Source organism: Xiphias gladius, chromosome 22 (genome assembly GCF_016859285.1).
Source record: "Xiphias gladius isolate SHS-SW01 ecotype Sanya breed wild chromosome 22, ASM1685928v1, whole genome shotgun sequence".
Lineage (NCBI taxonomy): Eukaryota > Metazoa > Chordata > Actinopteri > Istiophoriformes > Xiphiidae > Xiphias > Xiphias gladius.
Genome location: NC_053421.1, coordinates 13,748,657 through 13,774,752, shown reverse-complemented (window position 1 = coordinate 13,774,752; position 26,096 = coordinate 13,748,657). Strand labels below are relative to the sequence as shown.

General features: G+C 44.2%; 1 protein-coding gene across 5 annotated transcripts in view; it reads left to right on the top strand.

The window, feature by feature from the left end:
• The window catches only part of LOC120784306 (transcription factor HIVEP3), a 41,876-nt gene extending 17,648 nt beyond the window's left edge, over positions 1–24,228 (top strand). For 3 of the 5 annotated variants that reach the window (XM_040118005.1, XM_040118001.1, XM_040118003.1), the window contains exons 2-9: positions 11,629–13,981; positions 14,298–14,587; positions 14,850–16,883; positions 17,491–17,636; positions 21,339–21,514; positions 21,697–21,798; positions 22,568–23,232; positions 23,418–24,228. In XM_040118005.1, the coding sequence (XP_039973939.1) occupies positions 11,980–13,981; positions 14,298–14,587; positions 14,850–16,883; positions 17,491–17,636; positions 21,339–21,514; positions 21,697–21,798; positions 22,568–23,232; positions 23,418–24,077 (6,075 nt within the window). In that variant the 5' untranslated portion in view covers positions 11,629–11,979 and the 3' untranslated portion in view covers positions 24,078–24,228. Of the gene's footprint in view, positions 1–4,541; positions 4,654–5,542; positions 5,589–11,628; positions 13,982–14,297; positions 14,588–14,849; positions 16,884–17,490; positions 17,637–21,338; positions 21,515–21,696; positions 21,799–22,567; positions 23,233–23,417 lie in introns of those variants that run through there. The other 2 variants (XM_040118002.1, XM_040118004.1) reach the window with 2 other exon arrangements.
• The last annotated feature ends 1,868 nt before the right edge of the window (positions 24,229–26,096 follow it).

Sequence of the window (26,096 nt, the reverse complement as noted above, 5' to 3'; positions counted from 1 at the left end):
TTTGAGTAAACTCCCTGATCAGAAGGGTGCCCCTCTGCCAGGCCGGGAGAGGAAGGGGGGGGCGGAGGCCATGTTGATACATTCTGCGGCCTGGTCCTCGTGTTTGAACACACTCAGGCTGAGCTTCCACCTGTTGACTCTTCGCCGTGTCTGTGTTTGTGCAGGCAGCACTAAAAGCACCAGCAGCTCCAACTTTGCAGCTCAGATTAACATAGTCACAGGGTAGTGAGATGTGCAGATAAGGCATGGCACCGGGTCGTGTATAGTGCTACAGCAGTGCTCATTGTACCTGCTGCAGCTACACACAGGATGCAGTACAGCAACTGCAGAAAGAGGAACTAGCACAAGCTTTCCTATCTCTGGGCAGGAATCCACATGGGTGACTTCATAGAAAAATAGATAACTTCAGCAAAAACAGAAATAACTGCACTAAGATGATTGCTGTTGGAAAATGATAGTTGTTATTGCCCAGAACGTAGAAGCAGCTTTCTAACGCTGTAGTAAAGAAAATTGAAGAAAATATCATGTTTTCTTTGTTTGATGTAACATACCTTTATAATCTTTTTAACTGTAACTACCAAAAATAAGATAAAACTTAGGTCCTAGCATTCGTTTCCCTGATTAAGGTACAAACCCCAGGTGGATAATTTTCACATGATAATGAGTATTTTCATCATGTGGATTTATTACCAGTGAGCTGTGTACTTGTCCACTCTCCAGTCAATTGACTGAAGACGTTCATCTTATCACAGGTTTGCCTCCAGCCCTTTCTTTTCAGTTGCACCATGACTGAAGAGAGCAAATATAAAGCAGTCGACTGTGAACGACGGGTACAGTAAGCTGCGTGGGAGAATTTGCACTGTGATCTTGACATCCACGCATCAGTGAAACTTGTGGGCGCAGGGAGGACAGGTTTTGAAAATGTCAGTTCCTCTTTCTATATTTATAACCCCCCCCCCCCGTATGCTTTGTCACTCTTTTCTTTCATTTGCACACCACTTGTGCGCTGTTTTGATTTTTGGTTTTGAGCTGTCCAAAGGCAGCTGAAATTTCTTTGACAGACACTTGGTATCTGTTTCACTTCTGTTACAGTAACTCTTTACAAGGCCTCAGAGTCTTTGTTCACTGCTGCTGTCCCTAATGTATTTGTTTAATGTCACAAGAGCATTTTACCTTTGAGGCAGTGAATCAAACCTAATTCTTAAAATTCAGAAAATACCAATGCTGTATAACTTTAATAGATGGGTTTACACTACCATCACAAATTGCTAATGATACATCAGCTCCATATATGGCATCACTTACTTCCAATCAGACTTTACTCAGGGCCAGGTTACTTTCCATAATCACTACCCAGAGCAACCCTGGAGACATGATTTCCTGGTAGCCTTCCTCATAATATACATGATGTTTACTTTGCCGTATATGAAGACAGTGGCTCTTATTAATGCTTAAGTACCACCGAAATGAAAAGATAATGAGAGTGTGTTGCGAGGCTGAAATTGAGAACTAAATGGAGAGTGAGTGGCTGCAAAGAAGGAATTGTCCATTTCTGTGTGTGTCAGAGAAATAGAGAGAAATAGAAAGAAGAGGCAGAGAAACCCCTCAAGATTAAAAAAAAGAGATGCTGAGTGAAAAAGAGGTTGGTCAGTCTTTCAGCGTTTCACAGGATCAGATATCACGTGCTGAGGATACATATCGATTGGCATTAACAAAAGACTAGCATGCTCGACTCTATTAGCTGGGTAAAAAAATTAGTTTTTCTGTCTAATATAATACACATATAATATACTAGCTGTATTATATCTGAATGTGTGGAAATAGATGTACATATGTATACTTGAATTCTTAAGCCAAGATCTTAGCCTATTTTGCTTCATTGGGTATATATTTTTATTCTAAGCCACTTCTAGACCTGGTTGTTGAACCTCAATAATTTTGAGTACCAACCAAATTGTATTTGATCAGATTTTTCCTGATTTAAACCATCATGTTGGTCACTTTAAACTTTATTATATCCAGGCAAAGTTCTTGAATGTTCTATTCAGCCCAGTTTGAAAAAGTTGTATAAAATACTTCTGTGAATCCAGAGGGAGCTTTGCAAAATCTTATCACTGCAAGTGATGTCACCTGAGTCGGCGCTGACTGGGGCTGAAGACTGAGAGTCTGAAAATGAAAATTATCTGGGGGTGTGAAATTACAAAGAGCTGAGGACACCTACCAGACCTCTGTAGCCTGCTCCTCATTTCTGCTTGAGGCTACAGCAGCTCAAACCGACATTAGCCTGAGGCTACATTAGTGGCTACTAGCATAACACACAAGGATCTCCCAAAAACCTGTTGGCTGTCAGTTTGTATTGTGGTTGATGTAGGTGCCAGATTTTGACACGGAAGAAGAATGAGTGTAATAAAAAAGATGATAGCTCTGGTTCTGCTGCATGCTGATATTAAGCAGGTATAATCTTTAGCATGCTAACATTTGCTAATCAGCACTAAACACAATGTGCAGCTGAGGATAGAGGGAATGTCATTTTGGATCATTTTCAAGTGTTTACCGTCATCAACCAAAGTATTGGACAATTTGAAATGCTGACCTGATGATGGAGCTAGATGAAAAGATAGGGGATCACCAACTTATTACATTTAATCCTGAAAAACAACATGAATGTGTGTACCGAATTTCATGCAATATTTCAGTTGGGATGAAAGGTAGGAACACCCAACCGACATTTCCATCCCTAGACCTAGACTGCTACCGTGACTAAAAACACAGTTTTTGTACCAAAGTTTACAACCAGCAAAGTCTTCCAAAACTGTTGTTGTATCAGTATTTGGAAGACAGCTATCATATTGGGGCCAGTATCAAAAAATTCCTTAGCTCTACAGTATACGGTATTTGACATTAGCCGCGTAATGATCACTTGCTTGCCCAATAACATACACTCATTAGTGTCTGAACTGGTGCCACCCAGTCAAAACTATCAACAGATGTTCCACTTCTCATGGTCTTTCATCAAAAAAATGTTGTAGCTCTACCCTGGGAGGGGTTCAACTTTATGTCACATGATAAGATGTGTTTAAGCTTTATGTAAGTTTTATTTGGAGGTGGAGGGTGAGAATGGAGTGATAACACAGTTACATTTACCAAAGTAAAGACTGGATTTAGTGGTTTGACATGCAGGTCCCAGAAGACTCAGCCCACTTGTGTAGATGGACGTCTTCTTTGCACCCAGTTTTCTTTTCCAAATAAATGCAAACAAGTAGAGCAACACTGAGCCACAGTGGCATTTATACAGTAGGTGGCCTCCCCATTTTAAAGGGATCTTGTTTCTATCATAACACCACAGTCACGTGGACAGAGGGGGTCAGTTTAGAAGACAACATGTCTGAAATAATCTGCCCTAAGAGCAGAGAGCCTTTCTGAAAACTCCCATGTTTGCCCATTTTACTGCCTATGTCTGCAGTTTAAGGGGTGAAAGTCCAAAAATATGTCATCTGTATGGTTGTCTGTAAATGACCGCTCATTTGGTCTAAATTATAGTCTGTGGCTGCTCTAAGACAACATGAAGTTTCTTATAAAGCATGATGTTTGCATTTTAGGTGCTCCTTGCTTCTGCATTATATTGTATAGGTAAGCGTGTATGTGAAATTGTCTCATGTGACCATACCACAGGGGAGCCCTTGTTTCCATTTACTGTAAATGAGAAAAGCTTTTATGTGATGTGAGCCTGACATGCTTGGGGCCGTTGAGTAGCATATGGTTAACATTTATTATAGAATCATGAAAGCTTGCTTTCACACTTTCACAATCATTGCACCTCCCATTTTGATCCCAGTCTTCTGTTGTTGCTTGCAAGGTGGTTCAACTTAACAACTTCCAGCTCTCTCTAGCTTCTAACCAGACGGTGTGCCTGCAGCCCGGTCCCCTGCCTTGCTAATTGTTACGTCTGTGTAGAGCAGCTCTCCTGTCAATCATCGCCACAGTGGCAGTTTTGTTCCCGGGCCTCTGCTCCCCCCACCACCTTCCCGTCAGAACCCCTCAGTCTGAAGAACAGAGGACAAAGGGATGACGGATGGGTGAAGGTCCCTCACAGGGAAGTACAGTATAGAAGGTGTGTGCTGTAAAGGGTGACAATGAGCACATTCAGGCAGACACAATACAGTGCCTCGGCCAGTGAAGCCAGCAGCCTATGAGAGTAGCCTAGCATCAGGCCGGCACAGTCCCCTACAGCAGTCAGGCAGCAGCCACACGGAGCCAGGGGTAATAACCAAGTCCTGAACAACACTCCTATTGACTGGAACCAAATAAAATAAGCGAGGAAACACAGAGCAGAGGCGAAGGAACGGGGACATGTGGACAATACAGGAACAACACACGGGAAGAGGAGAGGAAAACAAAAATGAGATTTGATTAGGAGAGAAAAAAAGCAGGTGTACGATAGATGAGTTTAAAAAGAAAAACAAAAATATATATATAATGGAGCAATTAGAGAAGGACAGAACCATCTTTTCCTTTTGACTCATCCCGTCATCTGGCTGTGAGTCCCACCAGGCCACCACGTGTCGCTGGCCTGTGAGGATCCATGTTCCCTCTGCCTGCCTTCTGATCAGTAGCCCAGCCATCCACTCGTTCTGCGTGCCGGCTCGTCACTCTGTGAGTGTGTTTATTTTAGAGTGTGTGACTCACACTTCCTGTGCTCTGCCAGTGAGGCAAAGCTCTATGGAACAGCAGGACCTCCGTTCATTCTCAATTCTCTCTTTCTCTTTCTGTTTCCCTCTCTCTCGTGTTGCACTGCTGATAGGCCTAGCCTGAGTTCTGCGTAATGCGGGGGCTTGCTTGAATGGATGCCACTGGAATTCATTTACAGATGCAGCACAGTGGCACTCTGGCTGGAACTGGAAGATTTATGTAAACAAGACATGTACATGAAGGAAGAGGGTTTGTCTCTTTGGAGGAAGGCTGCTGGGTTTTTTATTCCCTTCGCCCAACAATACAATGAGATAACTTTGCTGATAAGGAGGTGATAATTGCAAGGAATCGCCTCCAGGGTTCTGTGTTGCAGGGGAAAACCCCGTGTAAGACCTGTTTGTAATCCTGTCTACCGGCAGTGTGCCACTGCTGCTGAGTGTGTGTGAGTTAAAGAAACAGCAGCAGACATTCCTGTTCTGAATGTGTAGGTGCATGTCTTTGGTTTCACTGACCTGGTTTGTCATGCACTTTGGCTGCATTGGCCATAGGAAACATGGTAATTGATGGTATTACTGCGGTTTTAGAGACGATCATGTGATTTTTGTAGATGTTACTCATGCTACAAGGTTATGAGTCGCTTTTAGTTTCTTCTTGCTACCACATCTTCCTCCTCCCCTTGCATTGGTACAGTGGAAACATTCATTTAGTGTCTTCCTCTCTCTCTATCGTTTTTTTTTTTTTTGCCTCACCCCCAGCCTCTCTCTCCATCTCTCTCTCTCTCTCTCTCTGCAACACACCCACTCAAACAGTCATATCCGCTCTCACTCTCTGGCTCTCCCTGCTTGTCTCGCAGTGCCTGTGAAGCGTCTCTGAGGGGGAAGACCAGACTGCTCTGTCAGGTAATCTAAACTCCGTCTGTTTCTCTCTCCCGGTGCGCCTCCCTCCCCTAACTCTCTGTCTTTCTCTCTCTGTCTTCCTCTCTCCCCTCAATCTTTTCTCCCTTCTCTTTCTTTCCCTCTTTATTATTACTTCACTTGTCAGGTACAGCAAATTAGTCATTTAGTTATTGCAGCTGTGTCCCAATTGTCGGGAACTGTGTATACATTAGACAGTTTATTTATTGCAAACTTTTCGTTTGGTACGTTATAATCTAGCACTTTAGCACCCAATGGAGTATTTTGTTAGTTGAATGGTTTAAGTTTGTCTTATATTGTCAGTGTTAAAGAGTCTGTCACTGGTTTAAGAAAAACTTACTGTACCTGAGATGTTTTAGCATGTCAGAGGGTATCACTGAACTGTATAAACATTTCAAATTCACAGATTTGATTTTGGCTGGAAGGAGTCTCCTTTGCAGTTCAAGACTCTGTGTATATGACACCTATTGCATATCTGTCCTGGAATTTGGATCCCTCAAAATTGATGGAAATTTAGTGGAAGTGGTCCTTTATCGGACTAGAGGGTAGAGTTCCTCTCCAATCAGAGGTAAAGTCTTGGGCTGTATATTTAAAATTGACAAACTAAGTGACTACAAAAAAGATAATTTCCATCTGTGAAATCCCAGGCCACAAATAAAACGACAGAAAATCTGGCAACCTGCAATTTAGTCCAAGTTCTGGTCAGTTTGTTTTTTCAGTTGATTATGTCACCGAAGGAGCAGATTTTCCACCACCAGGGGTATTATTAAAACTCTGAGTGCAATCTCCTCCTGTCGTCGAGGTGTGCATTACCTGGCTCTGCCATGCCACTCGTGTTTGATTTAAAGGCCTGTATTGACCTGGAGTTCACTGGCTTGTGTTTAATCAAAGTGAACACCGCGAAGGTTGTGAACTGCCAATCTTATCAAAGCCCTGTGAAATCCTTCTCTACACCCTCTCGCCTCAGAGGTACAGCGATCCCGATGCATCCCGCACAGAGCTGAGAGAGAGAGAGAGAGAGAGAGTGAGTGAGAGCTCCAGTATGTGGTGTTATTTCAGATGGCATCCTCCTTAGCGCGCGGCTCCCACTGACAGCAGTGATATTCCTGGGTGAGTGTGACTCTTGGCCTCTGAGGTTTTATGCTCTATCTAGCATCTTACTCTGTCGTCCGGGTTTCGTTTATCAGTCATTTACCAAACTAAAGTGTTTCTTCCCTTTGTTTCTGTGGTTGGCTAGTGTTACTGTGTAGGATTTGGGACCTGAGTTTGATTGACAGCCCTGATTTTTGGTGGTGGTGGCAGGGGAAAGACTGTGAGTTAACTTTCCATTTACCTTTTACTTGGAGAATGGGGCAGAGCCTCTTCTACAGTATCAAATGTTTTATTGCTTCATTGTGATTATGAGTGTTGTGGTTCAAGCCACCACAGGCGGCACCGTATGTATTCATCTGCAGTGACATCAACCCGTCGTCACTCAAAGGGGGTTACATGTCAAGGGTCATGCCAGCTTGTCAATGTATTTCCCCTCCTCACTTCCTGCTGCCAGAGTGTGACTGTAGTCAGAGAGGATGCTGGGAGATAAATTTAGACCTCCAGTTCCCTCTCCATCTGCCGTTGCTCAGAGTAGGCTGGTTTCCATGGGAACCTGCACCAGGCTACCGCCAGTAAGAGAGAATGGGTAGAGAGAGAGACGTGTGTGTATGTGTTTTTGGCAGGGGGGGTTACACTGTGACAGCAGATTTTTTAAAAAGCACTAAGGGGTTTATCTGTTCTCAGGGCACAAGGTAATTTAATGTTTAGCCCATATATTTATCCGATATTAACAGCTGCATTAATACATCTGGGTATTGATGAAGAAATGAACACTAACTCTGCTAGCCATACTCTCCTGTGCATGATAATGAAGGTTTAACTGTAAAACTGCTGCAAATCTCCTGCGCTACCTATTGAAAAGGAGTTGAGCTAAATGTTTGTTTTATGGGATTTAGACTTTTAGAAGTATAACTGCTGGGCTTAACAGACACAGCAGAGATGATGGAAGGAGACATTGTGTGACGGTGTGTGTGTGTGACTGTGTGTGTTTTTTTTGTGTGCGTGTATGTGTGTGTCTGTGTGTGTGTGTGTGTGTGTGTGTGTGTGTGTGTGTGTGTGTCTGTGTGTGTGTGTGTGTGTGTGTGTCTGTGTGTGTGTGTGTGTGTGTGTGTGTGTGTGTGTGTGTGTGTGTGTGTGTGTGTGTGTGTGTGTGTGTGTGTGTGTGAAGGAGATGGAGTGTGAGCTCTTCCGTGTGTCGGGGCTCCCTTGGGTACTGGCATCAGTGCCTGTTTCTGCTGACAAAGCCCCTTTGCATGTTCACACACACTCGTGTCTCTGCACACATTCCTCACTCACCCCGTCTTCTTCTCTCAGTGGAACAGTTGTTAATCACATTTTAGGCAAAGAGACCAGAAAGTAGTTCACACAACAAATTACTGTGTACACCATGAGACTGTTGTGTGAACTATCATAGAGTGGTTCAAGACGGACTGGCGGAGGATCTGACACCTCCTAGCTTTGTGGTTTTGATTTTTCACCTCCCATCAAAAGAACATAACACTGCATAACAGCTGCATCAGTGGCTTCTTCGCACCTTAGCCTAAAAATAGAGCAGAGTCTAGCACGTCCTTGCCCCATCCTCATCGATAAGGTTAAGCAAATTAACATAACCTGTGTGTTTTACCCGAGATCTTATCAAAGTCACATAGTATTCCCCTATAAGCAACTGATTTCTGATGGTGTGTATATAAACCCCTAGTGCATTAAAGTATTGTGTGTAACAGGCCTTGCTGATAACAAGTCATCCCTGTGGAATGAGGATGATGAGAAAGGAAAACTCCTCCGGCTGAGTGGAACCAGGGTAGGTCACCTCAGGGCGCTGCAGCTGATTGGCTGGTCAGAGCTGTCAGAGTGGATTTGGCTGCTGTGTGTTATGGGCATTGCTCTGTGGAGAGTAGTACTGTACACTGTATGTGTGCTATAAGGTGTACGTGTGTGTGTTTTGGCTTAATGCAAGCAAGACTCTGGCAGTCCTTTCCCTCATCTTGCTGGCAAGGCCCTGACTGTGTGTTTCCCCGCTCAGAGCTGGCAGTCTAGACTGCCATGAATAATGTAAGCAGTGCTCTCCCTCAACCTTAAAACCTTCTAATCGCCCTGTTTAAGAGCTGCATCAACAGCTGTGCCAGAGATCATTAAACCTACACTGATAACCAACTACATGGACGAAGACATTTATTACAGATGGGGCTGTGGAAGACAATTTGTATTGCTCCTTGTGCTTTCCTTCCTGCTCAATCCTACTGTTTCTTATGCACAGCATCATCCTTCTTCACTTCCAGACCCACTCGCTTTTAACCCACCTTTACTCACACCTACCCCTCTTTTATCTACAGGTTTTATTGTCATGTCACTTTTCCCTCTAAAATTCAAGCGTGTGAGGAACAACACTCTTCAGAAAGGATCTGATATTTCACCTCTGTAAGCTCTATTTCCTCCCGATCTAATTTCTCTACATGTAACTCTAGAGACTAATGTGTCTGTCTGGCTTAACAGCTCAGGACAGAAAAATCTTTAGCTGCCACCACATACAAAAGTCTTCCTGTACAGCTAAAAAGGTGGAAGACAGGCTTCTGAAAACAGAACTGAATTTCAGTGGTGTTGATTTGGTTTGTTATCCTGCCTAATTGCTGAGTGGTGATGGTATAAGTCTGCTGTAATCAAAGCGCTGGTCTGCTTGGAGAAACACACACGAAACAGATGATCGGCCCTTAACAGATGTGGGGTAACATGTAGATGGAGCCGAGAATCTGTCAGGTTTTTTCCAACAGGAAAAGTGATTCTCTTTCCTTTTTTTTCCCTCTGTAAACTGGCTCTAATGCAGCCTGACTGTGCAGTGTGTGTTTTTAGACATATGGAGAGGGCAAGTGTGGCTCATTAAAAAAAACTGTCACTGCTGCCTTGCCACCACTGGCACCTTAAGCTGCAGTCGTCTGCTGGGCCTGTCTATTCAGCCACCCGATCCCTACTTGAGTCTGTTCTCTCTTCCCCACCTTTTCTAACTTCATCTTGCATTCTTTCTCACTCTTACTTTTTTTCACATTTTGTTATGTTGCAGCCTTATGCAAAAATTGTTTAAATTGATTTTTTTTTCCTCATCAGTCTACATTCACTACCCCATAATGACAAAGCAAAAACTGAATTTTAGAAATTCTTGCAAATTGTGATTTTAAAAAAAGTGAAGGGCTCTGAATACTTTCTGAATGCCATGTATCTAATATTATAGAAGATCTATGCATTTTCTCTCTCAATTACAAGCCAGTTTCTGGATTTGCTTTGCATCAGTGCAAAGCATTTGAGGCCCCCCAACTCCTTTTCCTCTCTCCTGTTATGTTCTTAGAGCTGTCAGAGTCGGTGCATAGTATCTATACCAACACAGAGATCTGTAACTGTGAAGTGAACATACACAGTGTCCTCCTTCAGTGACAGAATCGGAGGGTTGCGAGTAGTGTCCACGTCTTAGACGATGATTGATACTCTGGATGAGCCTGCGCTGGGGCTGTCAGCGGTTGGGCATGGCTGCACAATGAAAATGTTATGATTGGCCCCATCTATTCCCAGAATGTGTTTTGATTGGCTGCGGTACAAGAATCCCGTGTCTCGAGTTGAGATAGAGTGCAGGATTTGTAGTGAGTGGGAAATATTACAGAACATACATCTTGATAAGAGAAGAGATTTCATTGTAGCCTCATCTCTAAGTCTTTCTGATCAGCTATACTCATGAACACAGCTTTTTAGTAATGTGTGAGTCGGCAATATTACAACAGAGCCATTTTGATAAAAGGTTTCACAGTACCCTTTCACAACAGACAAGCAACCCCTCTCGTCTTGGCCCCTCATGAACACTGCACTCTGGTGGCTGTATAAGAGCGTGAGAGGTGTAGACTGAAACCTAGTTGCTGTCAAGTCCTCTTATCCACTAGAAAACAGCCCCCCTCCATTTACCCCCTTTAGCTTTAGTGCCAGATCAGATAAGCATAGGCCATATTTCCAACATTTTTTTTGACTCCTTTCCCTGACACTGTGGTCTCCTCTGTTGGTGCCTGTGCTGTGGATGTTGACTGGCTGGCCCTGAGCTGCTCTGAGTCCTGCAGAGTAGGCCAGTCATGGGTCAGAATTGAATCATATTTGTCTGTTTTCTGAGTGGAAGTCTTGATTTGAATTGTGTTTTTAATTTCATCAACATTTTAAGGAGATTGACAAATGTTTAAACAGTATGTGGAGATGCACATACTAGATGATTATTATGCCTTTTGAAAGTGTTACAAGAACAAGAACATCTGTACCTCAAATTTCTTTATAGAGTTACAGTAGGTTGCCCCTGTCTCCTGAATCACTGCAAACTATCTGCTTGTAATGAGTTGAAGTCAAGACAGATGAGAGCGATAACATGTTGCTGATGCAAGTACTGTGCTAATGTTCTCATTACAACACTGACCCCATTCAACACTACACCAAGAAATGTAACCCTATCTGTCATAGTAAGATATGTGGGAGCAATTTTTAATAGAGAGTTTGATAATAGGACACTAATGGTTTTGGCTTTCTATTCTACCAATTAAACTATTTTCCAGACTGTATGGCGGGCTTATTGGAAACCCTTAGGATGTCAAAAAGTCTAAGTCATCTTCACGAGGTCCTGTGTGTTTTCTGCGTCTGAGTATGTAGTAATAAACCCTGACGTTGACTGAAGTCAGCAGACCAGGGCTTTTCTATATTACATTGCTTTGTTTTGTTGCTTTTTTTTAGTAAAACTTTGTGTCTCTGTTTTTAGTGCAAAGTGAAGAGGAAAAAATGATAACTTGGGGTTATTTTTCTAGCACTTTTCCAGAGCTCTTTGTGACATGGATTCCTTTTTTGGAGAATCTAGTACATGTATAAATATGTTTCCACTTTTATGACTCAGTGCTTCCTTGTTTTTTCTGTGTTCCTTTAGACCCATTCAGAAGCTGAACAGCTAACACTCTTGACAACCAACAAATGAGATGCGGAGAAGACCTTGGAAGGGCTGTTAGAATGGCTGAGGCTGGACAGAAGCAGAGCTGCTTTGTACAGAGAAATGATCCATGTTTACCTGCATCCATGCAGCTCCAGGACACCTTTTAATGATGCCTCATTTGGTCCTTTTGAATAACCTTTGGCCCGCACTGAGAAAGGCCCTCCGTTTTGATATACAACTCAGTCTGTCGATGTTCCCCTGCCTCTGACCTCTCTGCTGCCATGCGGTTAGCCCCATGAGGCTCCAAGAGCCCTTCCTTGCGTGTGTGTGAGGCCTCCTCCCCACTCTATGGAGGCTGAGCCCAGCCATCCGGCTGATGGGGAGCGCTCTGGAAGGCAAGAGCAGCAGCATGTGACAGCTGAATCCTCATTAGGATCTTGTCCACCTCAGCAGCCCCAGCAGCCTCCTAATCCTCGTCCTGTACACAGATCCTTGGGCCGCCTGCAAAATCGCCAACCCAAACGCTCCGACCTTCTGCTCCGGTTACAGCAGCAGCAAGCAGTAGCATGGCAGCATTCAGACAACCCAGGTCCCTCAGGAGGCAGCTTCTTCTCTCCAGCTTCCACGTCAACCTCATCCCTCCGCTCTATTTCCTCTACACGGGGTGAGCATAGTCATGGGGTCCCATCTCAGTCAAGCCAAGAGGGCCTAGAAGGGGTCAGCTCACCTAGAAAAGGGGAGAAAAAACCCCCAAAACCAGGGAAATATGTATGCACTTACTGTGGCCGTCCATGTGCCAAGCCCAGCGTTCTTCAGAAACATATTCGCTCCCATACAGGAGAAAGACCCTACCCTTGTGCCCCCTGTGGCTTTTCTTTCAAGACCAAGAGCAACCTGTACAAGCACCGCAAGTCCCATGCCCATCGCATTAAAGCAGGCCTAGCATCCAGTCGTGATGAACCCAGTTTGAGTGGACCAGAGGGCAGTGGCGTTGGAGAAGACCCTGAGGAACACACAGAGGGAGAAAGCACTGAGTCTGAAGAAGAGACGGGCCAACACAGAAAGTCTTCCTCTAAGGAGATGTTGTGCCACCAAGGCAAAGGTGGTAAGGAGGTGCTGGGAGGCCCAGAGGAGAGCCAGAGGCCTGAAGACTCTCAGGCTGTCAAGCAAAGGCTGGCAATGAGGCTTAGTGAAAGAAAACGTGGACCCATGGCTTCTCCAGATGACCCTCCTTCCTCCCTCTCAACTTCATCCTCTTCTCTAGGCCCTGGCAGTAAAGGCAGCACAGAGTCTGGCTACTTCTCTGGATCAGGCAGCACCGACCTATCCCAAGTTAGCCCTCCCAGTGCTAGTGCTAAAACCTACGCAGAAATTATTTTAGGGAAATATGGAAGGCTGGGAGGGCAGCAGCGCAGTCCCCATCAGCAGCAGCCTCATTCTTCACTACCTTCATCCTCAGGAGTGGAGGAAAAGGGCATTCCCTTCACCGTACCCAAAACCCAAGTAATAGAGCACATTACGAAGCTCATCACTATCAATGAAGCAGTAGTAGACACCAGTGAGATTGACAGTGTAAAGCCCCGACGCTCCTCTCTGTCCAGGAAGAGCAGCATGGAGTCACCTAAATTTAGTGCCCCTAAAGATCCCTACACATTCGATCCCAAAGGAGAAACCCCTGGCCCCAGTGGTTTGAGGCATCTTCACAATCCTGAGGCAGATCCCCCAGGTACCCAGGAGCTGTCATCAGTGCCTCTGCTTAGAAGCCATTCAATGCCATCATCTACCAGCCAAGGAGAGCCCTCCACCTCTGGCACCATGTCTCCCAGAGGTTATCGTCTCTGCCAGTCATTCGATGAGCAGCAAGCAGTGGCAGCAGAGATGAGGGTTGGCCATGCCCAGCGTACGCTGAGGCGCCAACCTGCCATAGAGGTTCCCCTGGGAGCTGAGGTAATGCTGGAGGAGGCTGGTCCCACCTCCTCCTCCTCCTCAGCCAAAGGAACTGAACTAGCCAGGCAGCAACAGCAACAGCAAAAGAGTTCTGGTGTGTTTGAATGTGAAGCATGCAGGGCTCACTTCCAACATAGTGAAGGCTACGAGGTCCACAGAGGCATCTGCCCAGGACAGCAGACACAGGAACAAGAGAGCAGGGATCTGAGTAGAACATGCAGGGAGGATCGCCCCCAGATGATGATGCACTATAAGTTCCGGGCGCTTGCCATGGCTGTGAGGAAGAGGAGGAAAGAGGAGAGCCTGGAGGAGGACCCTCCCAGCCCTGGGTCTGTCGCCCTGTCAGGCTCTGCAGGCCTCATTCCAGTGCCAAGCAGACCGGAGCAGAGCCAGGCCCTCTCAGGTTTGTTTATGTATCCCTGCAGTAGAAGATAAAATTAAAACATTTTCCTGTGTAAGCAAGAAGTTTCTTTTCTTATCTAACTTTTTATCCTCTTTTAACAGTGAGAAACCTGAATAACTTAGGAAACGATATACATAACGAATCAATATCTACATCATTGATGTAAAGCAAAAAAAACAAAGGAAAAATTACTGTGTTAAATAATACTACATTACATATTATGGAATGAAATCCATAAACAACTAAATGTCATCGTTCAAAAGCAGTATATCAATAATATAATGATAGATTTGTTGTTTGTGCTGTATGTTTCTAGGTGTTTCTTTACAGACTGAGCCAAAACAACAACAGCAGCAAGACAGGAAGGGTGTGTCTGTCATCCAACACACAAGCTCTTTTGAGAAGCAGGAGAATATATCCATGGAAAGTCAGGAACCAGACCTCAGAGAGAGTCAACAAACCCAACAACCGAAGCCAAAACCATCACCCTCTACATCTCGCCTCATCCGCCAGCCAAACATCCAAGTGCCAGAGATTCTTGTTACTGTGGAGCCTGATGCTGACATGCCATCTGTGTCACCACCAGTGACAGCATCCTCATCCAAGGTACATGATTATTTAAAGGACATTTTGAGTGTATATTTTTGTGCATTTTTGTACAATTGACTCCCAGGCTTGCCGTTCAACATGCACTGATTAGAGGTTGTTTTCCTTTTTGACTTAAATTCTTTTTTAACTTCAACCTCCTAAGAAAATGTTTGTGCATGTGAGAAGTCAATGTCCCTTCATTTTACACAGGATGTAATTTATACATTTATACCCTATATATATATACAGGATAAACTAGTAAACTATTTATGCATCCTAGGAGGCAGAGAGAGTGGAGGAGTTCCAGTGGCCCCAGCGTAGCCAGACTCTGGCCCAGCTCCCTGCAGAGAAGCTGCCACCAAAGAAGAAGAGACTCCGCCTGGCAGAAGCAGCCCAGTCCTCTGGGGAGTCTAGCTTTGAGTCTGTGTCAATGTCTCACAGCCCAAGTCAAGAGAGCAACATCTCCCACACTTCAACCCTGTCTGCTTCTTTTGAGGACCCTGCAAGATCAGAACCTGCCATCTGGGCCGTCAGTAGTCAAAGCTCCCAGATGTTGATGGTGCCACCCGCTTCCCACCAACACCACCAAAGCAACAAGGAGATGAGGCGCTCAGCCTCAGAGCAGGCCCCAGCCAGCTCCCAGCAAACAGAGCAGATCTCAGAGACCAGAAGTAAGTCCTTTGACTATGGGTCCCTGACCCCTCAGCAGTCTGCAGCCTCCTGGAAAGAAAGGAGAAAGTGTCTCCTTGTGAAGCATGCCACCTTAGGGGAGCCTGAGCAGGAGGAAGGGGCCGGCATGAGTCAGTTGTCTAGAGCAGAGAGTCCAAAGCCTGGGCCTTCCCGTTCCATCCTTCCTCCTCTCTATTCAACTGAGGCAAGCCCCCGGTTCAGCCTGGAAACCACAGTGAAAGCCTTGCAGCCGTTACAGACACAAATCTTCCCGCCCCCTCATGATGTTGTCCCTTTGCAGCCCAGAGGCCAGCAAGCATTCCCCCCAGGATCAATATCCCAGCTGCTACCTGTTACTACAGCCATCTCTGAACTGTCCACCCAGATCATCCACAGCACCTTCTTACAGTCACAGTCAGGAACTCCACATATACAAATACACCCAGCGCAGATCCACATGGCAGAACAGTTGGGTATACCACTCCATCAGCTTCCAGCTTTAGTTCCTCTCCAGTTCTCTTCCAGGACTAGACCTAGTCAGGCTCTATTCTTGCCTGTTCCTCCAAGACTTACCACACATGTTCCTTCCCCTCCCACTACCGAGAGCAGAGCCTCCATCTCTTCCATGTCCTCGAACCTTACCCCTCAGTCCCTGGTAACAGTTTCCTACCACCACCCACGGCCAGTCATTGCTACATGCCTGGCACAGCTTACACCAGTAGTGTCCCTTGTGGTGCCAGTGCGCCTCCAGACACATATACCTACCTATGCCAGTGCAATGTATACCACCCTGTCCCAGATCCTGGCCTCCACCCACTCACAGGAACCCATTTCTTGCACAACTATGGTCATCATGGGCCAGGTGGAGCGGGAAAAGCTGCAAAGGTCCTACTTGAAGGTCCCTTCTCCAGACATCGTTCTTCCCCTGTCTCTGCCTGCCGAGCTGGCCTCAGGATCTGGGGAGGGATATGGTCCACTGGGGGCTGGAGGAAGTAAGCGGATGCTTTCTCCTGCAGCCAGTCTGGAACTCAGCACAGAGGCTCAGCGTCACCAAAAAAGGGTAAAAGAGGAAGAGGAGGGGGAGCAACATAAGGCTGGAGAGGAGGAGGAGGATGTAGAACAGAAGGTAAGAGAGGATGAAGAAAGTAAGGCCACTGGGAGAAAACTGGAAGAGGGAGAGAAGAAACAGCCAGAGAGGGTAGAGGAGACATCTGTGAAAGTGGAGGGGGAGCAGGAGCAAGTACCAAGGAAACATAACAGGGAGGAGAAGGAGGAGGTGGAGAAGGAGTCGACTGAGAGGACAAGTCAAAAAAAAGAAGAGGTGCCAGTTGTGGAAGAGGGGGTCGAGAGACCAAGCACCCCTTCATACCCAAGCCTCCACACCTCCACCTCAGTCAACTGGTGCTACCTGAACTATGTCAAACCTAACCCGTCTGCCCAGAGGGACCCCTGCACCTCAGTTTATTCTACCTGGAGCGTCAGTGCTCACAACCCCAACTTGCCGGGCCTCAGCACTAAAGTGGTCTTGTCTCTACTGTGCTCCAAACAAAAGCACAGCAGAGAGACATACACCATAGCCACAGCCCCAACCCCAGCCAAAAGCAAATTGGTCCCTGCCACGAGCAGGACCCCACGTGTGTCAGAGGTAAACATAACCACAATACGCCCTCACTGAATTTATAAGTTAATGTATACCACTCTGATAAAGAGATACTAAACTTCTCCAAAATGTTATACTATTATCTTTTTTTAACTAATATGTGGGTTTACATATAACCCCATTATTGTGCTTAAAGGGGAACTCCACCTGTTTAACGCTGTTTACAGGTCTGGATATGTTCCAGAGAGAGCTGCGCAAAATCTGATAAACTGCATCACTTGAGGCAGCCTTGGTTGGGGCTCAAAATTACAAGTTTGAAAATGAAAAAAATCTGGGGGTGTGGATTTAGAAAGAACTGAGCTTACCAGACCTCTGTAGCCTGCTAATCATCTCTGCTTGAGGCTACAGGCTCCAGGCTACATTAGTCCCTACTAGCATAATACACCTGAATTTCATTGTGGGAAACAACAATGACTATATCTCTGGCTCTGCTGCATTGATTTTGATTTTTTTTATTTTAAACTGTTCATCATGAGTGCAACAATGTTACAGGAGTGCACTGCTAAATCTTTTGAGTACTCTTATAAAAGGAAAACAGTTAAGATTGTATTTTAAGTTGTTTTGAATATTTTTGTGTGTGTCTTGAGTGTAGGTACATGCCACCCAACCCAGCACCCTCACTGAAGTAAAGGATCAGCAGCAGCATGAAAAGGAGGAGAATAAAGAGATGAAAGAGGAGGAAAGACCCTCCACCTCCAAACAGGGCGAGCCAGCTCGTGTTCGCATCTTTGAAGGCGGGTAAGAACTATAAGTGTGACACTGTTAAAACATACATCTTTTAATTGAAAATTCAATATTTTGGAACAATGGCAGTGGCTCATTACACATGTAATCTGTTTTTCTGTCACAAACCAATGCCTGATGACAGCAAAACAGCAACTATGGAGAGCTGACAAGAGTGCACAGAGAATTACAGTAACAAATGGGAGGCAGTGGAGCCTGCAGGGACTTCATTTGTACCTGCAGCCAAGCTTTTTTCCTCATACTGTTGGCATGAATGTCTGTGTTTTAGAAGTGCTAATTTGGAGATAGAAGAGTGTGTGTGCGTGTGTGTGTGCGTGTGTGTGTGTGTGTGTGTGTGTGTGTGTGTGTGTGTGTGTGTGTGTGTGTGTGTGTGTGTTATGACACACACATGACCTTACAGAGTTAGGACGTTTTGGGAAAATGAGGACATTTTGCGAAAATTAGGACATTTTGGCCGGTCCTCACTTTCTGATACACCATCAAAAGGCTGTTAGCTGTTTTAAGGTTCAGGTTACAATTAGGTTTAGGTTACGGCTAGGGTAAGGGTTGGGGTTAGGCATTTAGTTGTGATGGTTGAAGTTAGGGTAAGGGACTAGGGAATCTATTGTGTGAATGAGTGTCCTTACAAAGATAGAAGTACAAGTATATGCGTGTGTTTGGGTGTGTGAAGGGGAGATGGCTGTCTCCAATTTCACTTAGTGAGACTCTCATTAATACATGTTTTTACAGTTACATAAGTTACTGAGGAGACACAGGCACGGTATGGAACAATCTGCAGGCAATCACAATCATAGTCCTGACTGTCATGGTTGTGTGTAGTGTGTGCATGTGTTTTTCTTCAAACCTGTGCACGTTTGTACTTGTCAATGTTCACGTATTTGTGCTTTCCATAAATGTCTGCGGGATCTTTTCCAGTGCAGCCTGTCTTCTTTTCCAGGTTTACTGTGTTTAGAGCTGAGAGATTTCCCAGCAGCTGAGTCTGTATAGATCTTTTCATACTGAAAAATGGTAGAAATAGATAAGAACAAAAAGGAGAGGATGGAAATATGGAAATGGTAAAGTTGTGGAGATGTAAAATGTTCCCAATTAATGAGAATTAATTAGAAAAACACACTGGTTTTCCTTTTGATGGACATGGAAAATATTTTATAAAGTTATTAGGGAGGTGATTTTGGAGATTTTTAGGGAACATTTTTGCTGGCATGTGTTTATGTTGTTTTGCATGTGTGTCAACAGTTGCACATTAAGGCCTGTGTTTTGTGTTTATGTGCACACGGATTGAGTGTGAATGAGTTGTCTTCTTAACAGTAGATAAGCCACTAATTACCAGTTTTTATCATTTGCAGACATACATTACACACATTGAGAAAGTGCATTTTCATCACAGCCTACAGCTTTCTCCCTTCTACCCCTCGTCTGTCTCCATCATACAACCCTTCTCCCTCTATTTGTTCTGCCTGTTTCACTCTGGCAGCCTTCCAGTTTTACTTACCCATGTATTATTTTCTCCTCATTCCCCTCTCAACCTCCCCTGTGTCCTCTCTTTGTGTACCTTCGCTCCTTGATGTCCTGCTGTATTGTCTCTATGCATGCAAATAAGTGCAGCTACTCACTCGACAACACAGCTGAATGTTTTCTACCCTGACTCTGTAAGGACTCATTATTCCTAACTCCCTTTTGTCAACACTTTGAAATCATGACTGTGTGCTAGTCATTTTATTCTGGAGAACAAGTAACACCTTTTTTATGAATATGCAGCATTCAGCTTTGTTTTTGTTCCAATGACTTGCACAATTTCATCCTGATCCAATTTCAGATATCCCTTTAAGAAAGAGGGGGTGCAGGGGCCTCTAGAGTTTATTAGTATCACACAGCTAAAGAAACAGATATGGGATCAAGGCAGCTTTTTTCTCAATAACACGTCTCAGCAATTAAGTAAGCATAGCTGTTCCTGCTTGGTGGCAGCAAAAGTCCCTGGAACATGAGCTTTACTCCCTGTTAGTGAGCACAAGCTGAATTGTGTCCTTATGGATTCTGTTAAAACATGCAGATTGATTTCCATGTTGGAAGTGGTCAACACTGCCGATTTGTCATAACACTTAAACCATACTGGTAAAATGGGTATTTTCATTCCTGTGAGCAGAGTTTCTGTTATGTCAAACTCCTTTCTGTCCAAATTGTGACTGAAGTATGTTTCAATACTAGCAGTATTGTCTTTTACTGTTATTCAGTTGTTGCTGCTTTCAAATTCAATGGCCTAATCAATCAATCACAGTCTGGTTGGAAGTGGTATTCTCTCCACCAATAAAAAAATAAAACTGCAATACAATCGGGGACAGATTGACAGCCGAGTTTACCAAGAGACATGCTGCTGATTTAATGCTCAATGTGTGAAGTGCAACTTCTGCCTTGTTTTTTCCTGAGATGTGGGTGGATATTTTTAGCTGTAGCAAGAAATACATGCCAGTAAACAGTAGCCAGACCCTGAATGAATACAATATAATGCCACTGTTGAGACTATTTTACAGCTGTGTAACAATTTGTTATGATTTGCTGTTGCTGGTTCGGTTATACAAGAGGGAGCATTCACAGCCTGGGTTCTTGTAGATGTGGTGCATATCCTGTAATTAAACACAGTCAGCACACACTGGATATTTATGATTCAAAATGGATTGTACATCTCTTCATGAGTAGTGAGAGAAGATGGAAGTTTTTCATAGAGGACAGTTCATTCAGATATAAAACGTCTGCGGTCCACGCTATCCACAAATAGCCTTCTGGTAAACATCAAGATTGTGTATAAACAATGTTTTTATAGACTAGAACTAAATGTGTTGCTTGATTTTTATATATATATATAGTATCTATTTTAGGTTGTTGGCCATAGCCAGGCTTCCCTTCCCCCTCTTTAGCTGCTGCTGTTGTTGGCAGGGCCACCAGATCCCAGCAGAATAGCTGGTATTCTCTGTGTGCCCAGGGTGTAGTGGAGGGAACAGCCCAGAGACTCAGTGCTGCTGGGGTTTTGGTGGGGCTTCCCCAACCCGCCTCCATAAAGAAAGCCTTGTTTTCCGGTTTCTTGTGTGTGTGTATGTTAGTGTGTATGTGTGTGTGCGTGCGTGTGCGTGTTCTACGTGCATGTGTACGCATATATTTGTGCTGCTCACAAACCCACTCACATTCACCATTTTTATTAAACCTGGACTAATCAATATTTTTTTATAAGATCAATAGGTCAAATGACTATGTAATGTGAAAGGGGTCGCTTGTAGCGATGATACCACAGAGGTTTATCACACAACTGTGCAATTACCGACAGCTCCTCAGAGTGTTTAATGTCTTTTAGCGCTTTGTTTTGGTTCTTCATGTCACAAAGTCCAGTCTCATCAACCTTGTTCCCACCAGCTGCATGCAGTTATTTTTGGGGAAAAAGCTCTGTAAAAACCACTGTATGCCACCCACCCACCACCAAACAGCAGACAGTAAAAGTTTGCATCTAGTTGGTAAACATAGTGGAAAATTTAGCAGCTAAAGATTCTAACACTTTTGGTTGTGGAGACCAAGAAACTTGGCATTTGTCTTTCAGCTCCTAAATTCTAGCACACAATAAAATCAGTGCTCTATATTATAGTAATTCTAAATTGTGTTTTTGTGGCAACCAAGCCTCTTATCTTTCTGTTTCTTTCTCCTCCCTCTTAGGTATAAGTCCAATGAAGAGTATGTTTATGTGCGAGGTCGTGGCAGGGGAAAGTACATATGTGGAGAGTGTGGCATCCGCTGTAAGAAGCCCAGCATGCTGAAAAAGCACATCCGAACGCACACCGATGTCCGTCCGTACATTTGCAAACACTGCAACTTTGCCTTCAAAACCAAAGGTAAGGGGATGACTTGAAAGTTATTTAAAACATGAACTGTGTTGCTATTCTTTCCATTGTGTTATAGGCATCTATGTTATGCCCAGTGATCACATTTTACATCTGTTGTTGAAATATCATAATTTTCCTTGCCCTGTGTAAGTAGAGGGCAATTTTAATGTGCTTTTCTTGTTCCGTCTTAGGAAACCTTACTAAACACATGAAGTCAAAGGCTCATGGGAAAAAATGCCAGGCAATGGGAGTATCTGAGTCATCACTGGACGAGCCGGAGAGCGAGGAAACAGGTACTTAAGAGGGGATGGGGAGGCATCTCGCATATTTCCCTACCACCGTAGAAAAGTACTGGTGCAAAGCTGGAAGAACTTCTGCCTATGAAGAATTGTAGTTGCTCCGCACTGAAAGCTTATGCAACACCATGTTCTATTCTCCTCCCTTTGGCCTTGCCTAAGACATAGTATGAAAAAGGATAAGATAAATAAATGAAGAATGCAGAGCAAGCCACCGTAGTTGCAGCAGTTTGGCAAGTATACCTATTTCTCAGGTATATATTGCTGGCATATGATAATCCGCATTCCAACACTTACGTCTGCCCCCACGTCAGAGCCAGAAAGGAGCCTCAAAGCCAGCCACCTCACGATCTCCTCTCTAACCTTCCTCTACTACTCCTTCACTTGCCGTCTCTTCCTTGCTGACAGACTATACTCATCACTGCCAAGGACGCCCCATTTAAAACGTCTTTCCATTCACGAGACTGTTGAGATAGTGTGTAGAGGCACGGTGCTATTCAATTAAATTCCGGGATTTTCGTCCTCAGTCTATTTATAACATTGGTTCGATGCGTGGTGGGTGAGTTTTATCAGAAAGATACAGTATGCTGCCCTAACAATTGGTGTCTGGTCCTGAAAATTGTTCTGTTAATGTGTTTTCGTCTCTCTTAATGTGACAATTGTTGTCACAACTTTGTACATTCAGTAGAGTGTTTAAGTTCAAAATATGGATGTAAACAGATATAAAGTAAAGGATGTGTATGTTTGTCTATGTCTGCACGAGCAGCAGGAAGTGATGAACGTGTGTGTGGCTCGGAGGAACAGGAGGAACATCAGTTTTCCGATGTGGAGGAGTCTGAGGATGATGATGACAACGATGATGATGATGAGGAGGAAGAGGAGTCCACATCCCACGACGAACCCCCATCCTCCTGTTCGTCAGACACCCACCTATCCACAGGAGGACGTTCCAGCTGCAGTAGACACTCTCAGCAGGGCACCCCTGACCCCGAGGCCCCCCTGGGCCCCAGTCCCAGCCCCAATCAGGAGCGCTCCCCGAGGGGAGTTTGGCCCAGCAGACGAGCCACCTCTCCAGGCAGCAGGAGAGCACTGTTCTCCCGGCGGGGCTGGAAGGCATCAGCAAGAGCCTTCTCCCCCAGCAGTGAGAGCTGCTCCCCCAGCCGCAGCCTCTCCCCCCGTCTGGAGCTCTCCTCACCCATCCACAGCCTTTCCCCCAGGACTGAGCTCTCCTCACCCAGCCTACACATCTCACCCTCCCCTGAAAGAGGACCATCTCCCATCAGACAGCTTTCTCCTCTTCGTCCCATTTCGCCCAGCTGCTACCGGTCATCACAAGCTTGGACCCCTCCCTCGCCACTCGGGTTACAGCACAGGACCACTGGATACCTGCCATGGGAGAGTCCCAGTACAAAGGCTAGTCATGTCAAACTGGTGAGACTTTTTTTATTATAGGTCTGCGTAGAACTGTGCCTAGAAATTTGAATTGAGAAATAGACAGGAACCACAAAGTATTTCCTCTGCACTTTAGTCCTAGGAAGATACTAGTGTACAGTACCTTGTGTAATGGCAGAGCAAGTCCGTAAAATGTAATGATGAAGTCTTTGCTCTCCCTGCAGGAGAAAAGTGGTACAGCAGGCGAAGGGCCAACATTGCCAGAAGCCAGCTTGTTTCCACCTGCTTTTCGTCTTTTTACCTGTGAGGGTTATCCTGGTCACCAAGCAGCAGACAACATCTTCAGCCATCTTCCCATGCACTCCCAACAAGCCAAGGTCCCCTATCTGATGATCCCCATCGGAGGAATCCAAATGGTACAGGCCAGACCCAGGTCCCACCCTACCAGCCCCTTGTCCCCAACATCTCCCCCCATGGAAGGGCCATCACCGGCCAGGTTTGAATCATACTGGGGCGGGACCCCCAGAACTCAAGGGCTTAGGACTCCTGGAGACCACTGGTCAGAGCACCAGACAGCAGGAACCAGCCAGTCCGGACGATGCGGTCTTAGCACGGCACTAACATGTTCCAAACCGGAGTTGGAGCCCACAGACTCAAAGCAATATGGCAGCTCACATAGCTCCACCCACACCCGCAGGTCTGCTACGGAAAGCACCGCACGTGGCGTCAGAGACAGTCGTTCGAGAGCACCCCACAGCCGAGTGGCCCCCGCAGCCACGCGTGTCATTGGACAGCAGTCAGAGGGGGAGGAGCCACCATCTGGTAGTGATCTGGTGGAGGGAGGAGCTAAAGCAGACTCAGCCGGAACAGACCAGAGCACTTAACAGTGTCTACACCTTGATGCATCATGCATCCCATTTTGCTTTATTGGTTGCTACACTAGTCTTGTTTTTTATTGCTTTGTTTTTATACAGTTTTCAATACTATTGTTAACTTAAATGTTTGTTCCTTGGCAACATTCAGGTTTGTTATAAAAATGCACTTTTTTCTTTGTGAAAATAATGTTTCTGTAAATCTATATATATATAAATTGTGTATATATATACATATATATATATATATATATATATATATATATATATATATATATATATATGTATATATATATATATATATATATATATATATATATATATATATATATGTATATACACATATACATATCCCTCCTGTATCTCTATTGATACTGGTAATCTTAATGTCTGTTTAAATATATGTAAAAGGAATATGAATAAATTTGTAAATGACCAAAATCTTTAATGAAAAATAATTCCATTTTTGTTTGTCCAGATTTTGTCCAGTATTACTCAAACTATAGTTACTTGTGCCTTTTTCTGTCCAGGTTTGCTTTTGGAGATGTACAGTACAGAAAGACAAAGAGAAGGCTGTGAAATTTTCTATCTGCTTTTTTGTTGTTGTTCAGGAGGGTTAATATTTGGTGTTTTAATTGTTTCTGTTCTAAAGGCCATTGCTTTAATGCCAGGGTAACCGAGAGTTGCATCGTGGATATATTGAAGGAGCAGCAGAAACGTGTCAGAGGAAATGCACTGAAGATCTATTTTTTATTACAAAAGATTTTAGATTAGAATATATCTCTGTACAGGGAAGAGTGCTCCTTATTTATTGTTATTTGATGACAATGATCATTTAATTCAAGGTTGTTGTTTTTTTTGTTTTGTTTTTTTTTTACTGTTTGTTATTGGGAAAATGATTTTTTGTTACATCTGTGTGTCTTTTTCATGATGTTCTTGTGACTTGAATTGGTGACAAAGATGAGGGATTGAGTTTGGCTGGTACCGGAGGATCAAGTGCCCTGCAGATTTCACACACAGCAAAATTTGTAGTCACTGAAGAAATAAAAAATGCACCAGACTCCCCTTCACGTTTTGCCTTTCTTTCATTTTGCCATAGCACCAGAGTTTGAACCACAATTTTCTTTAAATAAAGTGTGGGGGAGGTTTAGGACAAATTATTTCATTTGTGTTTCCTCATTTCCTTGTGTTATCAACCGCATTGTATTGGTGTTGGAAGTTAGAACGCGGACAAAGAAAACATCAAAACTACATCATAAACATCTATGATGGGGTCCAACTGATTGGAAGTGTTTACATCCTATTAGAAGAACAACAGCAGTTGTTGCCAGGAATGTGGCTGAGGTTAGAGACAGAAACAATAAAACACATTTTTGAAGCTGTCCCACTAAGTGTACGGTGTTGTTTGTGGTATTTGTTCTGTGAGGTGGGACTTTTTGTGATATTTAGTTCTACTGTGTATTACACCTTTGGTTCTTTTTGGTACCTTATAGTCTCAGTTTGTAGTTTGTGATATATTTGGTTTTGCAGTGGAGCCCCATGTGCTAGAATGAAGTTATTAGTAGCTACAGCCCTTTTATATGTGTGTTCTCTCTTTAGGAAAGTTGTGATTTTACAAGTTTGTTCTTTTCAAAAACAAGTACTTTTGTGTCAGAATGTTAAATGTGTCTTATGTGTAATATTTCTAAAGTTCTATTTGCTTTTGCAGATTTTTAAAGAAATATACTTACATGTCAAATCTTTGTGGAGAGATAGCAAAGAGAATTAGGACAGAGATGCATTTAAAGGTGTATGACTAAAACAACTTCAAGTTTCTTAGAAAGGTGTTGGGCCAACACTAGTTGCCAGACAATAGATATTCCCCCAATTTATCTTTTGATGATAGTGGTGGAGAGCAATGTTGAACATGTCGCTATGAAATCTCCCATGGGTGTTCAGTTGAGATCTGGTGAGCATTATAGCCATAGCATATGATTCACATCTCACCAAATTATCCTCTGACCCCTCATGCCCTGTATGGAATCATCTGCA